The sequence below is a fragment of the Sardina pilchardus genome, chromosome 14, assembly GCF_963854185.1.
Source record: "Sardina pilchardus chromosome 14, fSarPil1.1, whole genome shotgun sequence".
Taxonomy (NCBI): domain Eukaryota; kingdom Metazoa; phylum Chordata; class Actinopteri; order Clupeiformes; family Clupeidae; genus Sardina; species Sardina pilchardus.
The window spans coordinates 19,300,584-19,309,591 of record NC_085007.1 but is presented as its reverse complement, the minus strand read 5'-3'; the positions used below and the strand labels follow the sequence as shown (position 1 = coordinate 19,309,591).

Sequence of the window (9,008 nt, the reverse complement as noted above, 5' to 3'; positions counted from 1 at the left end):
GTTTCCGCCCACACACCATTTAGACATTCTAATTAAGCTTTAACATCATGATGTTATTACGTGTAAACTAAAAGTTGCCTGGATCCCAATTTTTTTTTTTTTTTTTTTTTTAAAAACAGGTAACAACTTTATACACAATGATTTTATATGTAATATATTTCATATACTGTACACTGATCTGAAAATATTTCCATGCAGATATCTGACAGATGTTCATAAGTGCCACAACATGATTACATGAAAGTAGACAAATACAGTTGCACACAACATACTGGTAGATTTGGCGGAACAAAAAGAGGAAAACACCCCAAGATGTGCAGCATGCATTTTGCCTTGCTTCTGCTTAGCCTACAAAGTACACGTTCAATACTCAATATTCCGCTTTGTGCAGCGTTCGACACGAGACAGCAGTCCATACAATAATTTACAGTACACTCAGAGAGGCATGATTGTACAGTATACATGTATACAGGAATGTGTAGATTTTTAACGATGGTGTAATTTTCTTCAACCTGACAAATGATTCACTATTACTGTACACACACTCATCAAAGTTAGAAACAAACCACCATAACAGAAGTTTACAATATATGTACCAAACTGTACAGAGTGAATATGAAGGAATGTAGTCGATGCGCTCTCATAGGCAGCAAAAAGAGACCAGAAATGTCTAGTAGTGATTTTTGTAAGTATACGTTTAGATAAGTATCACCGAACGGCAGTGTAAGACTACAGCTGAAGGGTAGAAATGCCATCTTCGCCTCTGCCTGCAGAGAAAAAACATGGGGGACTCTTCACCCACTGATACAGTGTGTTGCAGTGTAGACAGGCTGGACAAATACCACAGTCATGGGTCAGCTTCAGATAAGGGATTCTCAGATGACTTAATGCCCCTCTGTATACTCTGAGAAAGCATTTTGTGACATTTTGTCATTTAAAAGTTATGTGCGTGAAAATATATTATGAAGTATGACAACACCTCAGTTGGATCTGTTAGACTCTGTTTGCGCTGTTCCAAAATGTACAATGTTTAATAACTGCAAACTGTATTGTAACCGTCTGAAGGTTGCTCTTCAAGCCATTTTCAAGACATGTTGTTGTGGATTAGCTCCTTTACCACTTACAAATTCATTGCTTCGCCTGCTTGAATTCCGATTCCTGTTGTATCTCTATTTTCCCACTCTGATGAAATGGGAGAATGGATTGAAAAATCAATTATGATACTGCTTCTGTTATATGAGAGATGTGATGACTTTCATGAAAAGAATATCAATATTGTAGAAGGTGTAACACATAATCCCGCAACTAATCTCGTCTGAGATGGCAAGGATGAGACGCAACAAAGCTTCCGCAACTCCAAATTGAATTCGCAAAAGGGCAACAGGAAGGTTAGATGGAGGGAGCTCAGCTCACATATCTTATCCAGTCACCTAGCTCCTCCAGTCACCCAACTCCTCAGCAGCAGGAGACCCAAGGTGTGCCTCGACACACAGATGTACGTGAGTTGCCTGGATAGGGAGAGAGAGGATGGCAGTGTCTGTCAGAATCACTCAGACACGCGGGACTGCATGTAGGCTATACTTCCACCCTCCTCCTGTCTTTGTTTCTGGTCCGAATGTTTCAGCAACTACGAGCAGGACGTCTCAGATGATGGCCGAGCTGGATGAGGATGAGGCGGAGGGGGAAGAGGAAGGGTTGGTTGGCGAGGGCAGGTTCCAGAGGACCCACTTGCGTTTGCTCTGCCGTCTCTGGTACAGATAATCCTCCTTCTCCCGCTCTTTCCTTGCCCGCTGATAGTGATCGTCCTCCTTCAGATACCAAACGGGTGGCCAGCGATGCTTCTCAAAGTAGTCCAGGTTTTCTAAACGTGCACAAACACCCACATACACACACAGATATTACCAGGCTCTGTCATTTTTTAAATATTGTAGGAGTTGGATGTTTTCAGAGTTGTTATAATTTAAAGCATGCCATTGTGTGTGTGTGTGTGTGTGTGTGTGTGTGTGTGTGTGTGTGTGTGTGTGTGTGTGTGTGTGTGTGTGTGTGTGTGTGTGTGTGCGCGTGTGTGCGTGTGTGTGTGTGTGTGTGTGCGTGTTTGTGCGCGTAGGCTACCTGTTGACTTGGCCCTCATGTCGCGGGGGAACTTGCGGCAGACATTATTATAGTTGGTGCAGATGTGGTGAAGGCACCAGTCGGTGAGCTGATAGGCACAGTGGAACTGCGGACAGCCGAAAAAAAAAAGCCAACAATCACAGGCTGCTCTCATTTCGGACGAGATGCTTCCCTGGCCTCGCTTGACCCCTCCAGCAGATGGAATTACTTTCCCCTCATCCCGTGATGAAAACAAATACTCTGGTTGCAAGATTTATGGCAGCTTGCGAGAACAAACCATAAAAACCAATGAAAAGGAACCGAAAAAAAAGCCACTCCTTTCATTAAAACCAAACGACAATCTATTAAAAAACAAGCTCCAAAAGATTCCTTAAAAAAAAACATCCCGAGGGAAGCATCCCACCGTTTACGAGAGCTGAACAAATCAATGAAGCCCTCTTTTTTTTCCAGCGCTCTCTACATACGAATTTCCTCCCCTGCATCTGATTAAGCTTTGGCCACAACCAAGTCGGCAGGCCATGAGTCAGCGCAGGCGGCCAGGCGTGACAAATGAAACCACATGAGCTGTCACAAGAGAGCGCTGCACAAACCCACAGAGAACCCCCCCTCTTCCCCCCCCCCCCGCCCCCGTCCGCAGAGTTTAGTCAAGCAAGGGTTAAAGCGCTCGACCAACCTGTGGCATCGGATGCCGGAATTGGGCGCAGATTCCTAGAGCTGAACTCGGCGCTCGTTAAGCTGCTAAATTATGCCGGTGAAATCACTGGAGCCAAATACCTCAGCTTCCTTATTACAGTCAGTGAGCTCTACACTGTTATAAGCCCCGGGTAACGCAGCTGCTATTTCCCACATAGAGTTAAGATGAAAACCCCTGGTCATGTGTTAGCACTCTGTTTGGAAAATAACAGGATATGAGTGTTACTGTATAGTCTAATATCACATTTACTTTGAAAAGGCAATAGGCCTACTCTCCTCCAGAGCATAGGTAAACATAAACATTTAAGGGCAGCCGTGGCCTACTGGTTAGGGCATCGGGCTTGTAACCTGAGGGTTGCCAGTTCGATCCCCGACCAGTCCACGGCTGAAGTGCCCTTGAGCAAGGCACCTAACCCCTCACTGCTCCCCGAGCGCCACTGGTTGGGCAGGCAGCTCACTGCTCTGGGTTCACCTCACTGTGTGTTCACTGTGTGCTGTGTGTTCACTACTTCGGTTAAATTGGGTTAAATGCAGAGAACTGAATTTCCCTCACGTATATTCTATTCTATAAACCTCTTACCTGGGCCATCTCCAGGTAGAGCAGTACGTCTCCGTCGATGTCCGTTCCTGTGGAAGCGGTCTCTTTCAGAACAGTCACCGTGTAGAGTTCTGTGGGCACAGTCACTAACTCAGTCTCTTATCAATGTAGTCCTTCAAGCTATCACTTGACTTAACACAATAGCCATTAGCACTCAAATTAGCATCGGTCATCATTAAAGTGCTTTGATCACCATAACAACAATCAATATCAAGCATCAAACTGGTTATGGAATAGGGGCCATATATTTACTAACATCTTAATATACTGTTGTTGTAAGTGTAAATGAGGGCATGAGCTTTGGTCGCTTTTGTTTAAAAAGCGTCAGCCAAATGTAATGTAATGTAATGAGGGGGACAGATGATAGATAGCAAGGTGAGATGGGCTTTTGCGGCGAGGTTTACCTGTGAGGGCCACCAGGTGAGGCAGGCAGAGGCGGTTGGCCAGAACGATGAGCTCCATGGCGTCCAGGTCGGGCCTGGAGCAGAAGCGCCCGGTGTACAGGTACTCCAGCACCGCCTGCATGCTGCTGCGCGTGGTGTTGGGGAAGAGCACCTGCAGGCACCAGACGCACAACCACCCTCAGCCACTATTTCACTTCTTTGCCCTCATGGGAATATCTCAGATGATGCAGTGTTAAAAAAGCATTGAGTGGGCATGACATCGGATATCTATTCCCATACCAGCTATGGCTCGTGTCCATGCTTAGAGCGTGTACCATTCATTTACCGCTCACGTGCAACATGTGCTCCACTGACACTTTCATAAAATTTACTCATGCAACGTTTTATGACAGACCACAAATTGCACACTGCATTCAATGTGGCTTGCATAACAACATAGCTTGCTTGAGCCATTGTACTGGTGATTTACTATGAAATGAGCTCCCATACCAACAACAGCAGAACAAAATCATGCAGAATGAACCCAGCAGTACCCAATAATGCTAAAAGAGACAGATCATTCATTTCTTTAGGGGAAATGTCCACAATATATTTCCACCAGCATATCATGCAATGATCAACACTGCTGGGGAGTTTGATGCTGCCGGCACTGCATTCCAATGAGAATCGTGTGTGTGGTGAATTAAAAGTCCTTCATCAACACCCACCTCCTTCGTGCAACTCTCCACAAAAGGACCCCCAAACATCGCAGCCATCCAGTCACAGCTGGATATCAGCAGTGGTTTGTGGGCTTGCACTGTACCATCATCCAGCTTGAACACCACGTCTGAAAAAAACAAACAATGCCACAGCCGCTGCAGTCAGGCAGCAAACCAGTTTATGTTGCACAACCTCCTTCTGCTTTTTGAGCCCAATGTTTACTAAGCAGAAATCTCAAAGAACACACATCAAGTGTTTATGGCAAGCCATTTTGACTTTCACTGACACTAATAATCACCAATGTCCAGTTAGAAGGTAATTCAAAATATCCACAATGTAATTAGAAGGATTAATAGGAGAATTAAATTCCTTAATTCAGTTTTAAATCCTAGGGTAATACTTCAATAATGGCATTCTGAGTGGATGTTTGATGTCTCTGCATTCTCTATAGATCATATCTGTCATTAGAGTCTGGGCAGCAACTCCCAGAGCTTTTAGTGCTAATCAAAGCTATATACTGTATGTGGTTTCAGGTGGATGTATCTGTATGTATCATTAACATACAGTATGTATCTGAAATGGAATTCTGATTTCATTCTAATATCGATTAACTTTTTTAGTTATAACTTCACAGCAGATAATCTTAAATTGAAGGCATTACATGTCATGAGAATCATTAGTCACCTGAAAAGGTCCCTTTGGCGAGGCACTCCTTCACTCTGTTGGTCCGTCTGACGTGGAAAGCCTTGGTGATCTCTTGGTTCATGAAAGCCTCGTTGTTGAGAATGTTGGCCACCATCATGCGCAGGTCGAACACCTCCAGCAGCTCGGCGATGTGCGCGATGTGCATGAGGTCCCGCTCGTGCTCGTCCAGCTGGCCCGTGTACAGGTAGCGCAGAACCACTCGGAACGGGCTGGCCAGCACCGACGGGTCCATGCACACCACGGTCATCGGCCGCGTCATGTGAGTGGTGGGGTCGTCCACCATCTCCCTCTGGATGCCCACGAAGGCCCTGCCCCAGGACGACGGCAGACGGCCCGAGTGCCCCGCGTCCTGGTCCCCGTCCGCGTCCCCCCCGATCAGGGTCCCGTCGCTGATGCAGGCCCGGAGGCCCACGCGGCCCCCCGCCTCCTCTCCGCTCTCGCACGCGTCGAAGCTGGCCGCCCGCGTCGGGGGCTCCCGCCCGGCCGGCTGCTGCTGCTGCTGCTGCTGCTGCTGTCCGGCCGCCTCGCCCTCGGCCCGCACGTCCGCCAGGAACAGGTCGTAGAACTTGGACGAGGCCGTGGCCAGGTAGACCTTGTGGGCGAAGATGCGCTGGTGCTCCTGCAGGACCAGCACCACGTCGGCGCACAGCGGGTCCTCCAGCAGGCGGCCCGGGTGCTCGTCCGGGGTGGAGGGGGGCGCGGGGACGGTGATGAGGGGCGGTGGCGGTTTGGGGGGAAGGAAGGGCGCTTGCAGGAGGGGCCTTTGCACGTTGCGCAGGTGCGACTTCCAGAACTGCAGGTGGCGCCGTGAGATAAGGGCCGCGCGGATGGCGTTGTCGAACACGTCCTTCACACCGAACTGGGCCACCACGCTGGTCTCGTAGTACGGCACCCCCAACTCTTTAGCCACCTCACGACCTTTTTCTGGGGCAAGGATCTCATTTGATTTGATTGGTCTATAACAGACATAAATGGTGATACATTGATATCAGTATGTGATAAACAATGACATGGTGGACCTTACCATGGTGGACATTAAATTTTGATTGATATTGATATTGACATTGACATATTTGAAGAACACTGATTCATTCAGTGATGAGAGTCACACATAAATATGAGCAATATGTTGTTAAATATTATGATTTTGTTATCAATAAAATAACAAAAAGGAATAAAAAATCTCACCTGGCAAGAGGGCGACGAGCCCTGTTGACTGCCTCCAGATCTGCGTATCGCAAGTCCAGCTGGCATCCTACCAAAATAACAGGAGCGCGCGGGCAGAAGTGCTTGATCTCTGGGTACCACATTGTTTTGACGTGAAAAAGAGAGTTTGGGTTTGCAGTGGAGAAGCAAAGGACCACCACATCTGACCTGGAGTGACGGGAAGTAAAGAGCAAATCACTTTAGTTCATAGCAATTGTGAGCCACAAGTGTTTAAAAACTCCATTAGTGTTCTTTTATTCTTGAGTGAAACTGACAGTGTCATTCAACTGATTCAACTGTATCAACGATATTAACAGAGTCAATATCGTTGATACCTAAGAATGAAACAACAAACATGAAAAGATTTTTTATTTCTGATTTATTCTGTTAACACATTTCAGTATTAAAGGAACAGTTCGGAATTTTGGACGACCTCATTTCCAACTTCAAAATATGATGGTGTAGTGTGATTTACTTTGGACCCTTCTGTACACAGATCTATAGATTAAATCAATCAAGATCTATTAGATTTGTCTAGGTGCAGTGTGCATCTCTCAGTGTTACGTTTTTAAGGTACTTCAGAGGTTTGTTTCAGGGCAACCAGCCAGTCATTTCCTCTGTACCTTCCATACGCAAAGCGACGGTCTTTGTGGTGGTCTCCAAAGGTGTCCCACAGACGCAGAGACACACTGACATCATCCACCACATCTCTAGAACGTTCCAAAACCTGCAGAATGAGAGAGACAGAAAAAGAGAGAGAGAGAGAGAGATGATGTTCATGCAAAAAGTCATAAGTCAAACAATCATATCAATCAATAAAATCAATAATCTCCATGACAGTGTATTACATGGTGGCTGTGGCAGTCTCACCTCCTGACACACTCGGTACTGGTCAATAGCCCACACAGTAGGCACATGCGTGGCCAGCAGCTGGTACTGTGTCAGAGTGGCATTGCAGGCCCGGGCACATATCAGCCGGGTTTTCCCCACCGCATTGTCTCCGACCACTACACATTTGATGGTCTCAACGTTTGGTCTCTCATAGTCCATGTCAGAAGTGGTAAACTGGGAGCTGGAGAGGAAATAGCTTCATGTTTACAAAACACCTGACAGTCTGTCTTAGTGTTGACATGTATCTACAGTGTCTGTGGCAGATAGGCTACACCAGTGATCCCTTATGAATTTATGGTATTATTATCTCAGTGCTGTGAATTCTCTCTCTCTCTCTCTCTCTCTCTCTCTTTCTGTGTGCGTTCGTGCGTGCGTGCTCTCTCTTTCTGTGTGTGTTCGTGCGTGCGTGCGTGTGTGTGTGTGTGTGTGTGTGTGTGTGTGTGTGTGTGTGTGTGTGTGTGTGTGTGTGTGTGTGTGTGTGTGTGTGTGTATGTTTAGCTCAGTAGCAGGTAGCATAATGACAAATAGTGTCAGGCCAATGTAGCACATACACTCGCATACACACACTTCCTTTAGTACAAGGTTCAGTTGAACACAGCAAAAACACTCTGGACGCTGCTCATAATGTATGACTACACACAAACTTATGTAACACCCTACGTGACCACTTTGTTACAATGTAACTATAAGCGAAATTGCCGTAATAATTTGAAACACTGGTTGAATTAAACAGAAAATGATACATATCTATAAATCAGGTCCTACCGTAACGAAGTGAAGGGATGCATCGGGGTGGCCAGCGTTGTAGACTGAAAAGACGAAGAGGTTCCCATTGGATGCAGCTTGCACCTGAAGCAAGCTGGGGTTGCACTTCATTTTCCCGGCAGACGAGCGATGGGGGATACAGTAGCTTATTATGTAAGCGTTCTCCCGCTGCAGTAACTGGAGTGACTCTCACAAACTAGCTCATTTTGTCACGCAACGACATCGTATGGCTAAATTTCCTCATCCGCGAATGAAGATAATAGCACGGAAAAGGCCAGCTTGCACTCGAGTCTTCGACACGAACTCCAGGTCGAGCGCTTTTCGGCCGCCTCCGTCGCAGCTTCCGCAATGTTTTGCCCATGCTCATTGCCCACTCACACACACAGCCTCAGCCTACCAAACGCCAGGCAGTCGGAATCGAGGGATTCTTCTGACGCATAAGACACAGCCGAAACCTTTAGAGGCCATAGGTTTCCCTCTCTATGGAATTCAATTAGATTAAATTAAATACAATTAAAGTGACCATTGCTTGCCCCCAAAATCCGATGATTGGATGTTATAGGTCACAGTGTAATTGAATGCTGAAAGGCATAGTTTGTTTGCTTAACATCTCATCTGAAAAACAAACATCCGATAAGGACAAAAACGCTTGAGCTTCATCTTGGGCCAAGTAGCAAACTTATATAGGCCTATAACAAACTTACATTTTTGGAAACCTAGGCATGCATGTACAGATTAAAAATGAATGTTTGACTCAATTAACAATGGCCTAGCCTATGTGCTAATAAACAGCACTGTGGTTTGCACCCACTCAATCTAGTAAAAAGCAGCGAGCCAAAAATGTATTGTAAAGTTCTTACCTTAGGCCTTTAACTGTTTTGCTGTTGTATCAGGTATTAGGCTAATAATAGCATTTGAGGCATAATCATGTTTAG

General features: G+C 46.1%; 1 protein-coding gene across 1 annotated transcript; it reads right to left on the bottom strand.

Moving 5' to 3' along the window:
• Positions 1 to 130: 130 nt before the first annotated feature.
• rhobtb2b (Rho related BTB domain containing 2b) lies at positions 131 to 8,405 on the bottom strand. The gene is made up of 10 exons (XM_062554624.1): positions 8,074 to 8,405; positions 7,288 to 7,489; positions 7,041 to 7,144; positions 6,400 to 6,585; positions 5,191 to 6,167; positions 4,515 to 4,633; positions 3,808 to 3,958; positions 3,386 to 3,474; positions 2,113 to 2,218; positions 131 to 1,861 (listed from the first exon to the last, which is right to left on the bottom strand). The coding sequence occupies exons 1-10, from the start codon at positions 8,139 to 8,141 to the stop codon at positions 1,644 to 1,646; spliced, it is 2,220 nt and encodes a 739-aa protein (XP_062410608.1). The 5' UTR covers positions 8,142 to 8,405; the 3' UTR covers positions 131 to 1,643.
• Positions 8,406 to 9,008: the final 603 nt, after the last annotated feature.

What these genes read in the sequence shown, in the direction of transcription:
- rhobtb2b (XM_062554624.1), bottom strand. Translation starts at nt 8,141, where the DNA reads ATGGGAACCTCTTCGTCTTTTCAGTCTACAACGCTGGCCACCCCGATG. An exon ending in AGTACCGAGTGTGTCAGGAG is followed by an intron (nt 7,145 to 7,287) that starts GTGAGACTGCCA and finishes CTCATTCTGCAG; the next exon opens with GTTTTGGAACGTTCTAGAGA. An exon ending in CGTCGCTTTGCGTATGGAAG is followed by an intron (nt 6,586 to 7,040) that starts GTACAGAGGAAA and finishes CCGTCACTCCAG; the next exon opens with GTCAGATGTGGTGGTCCTTT.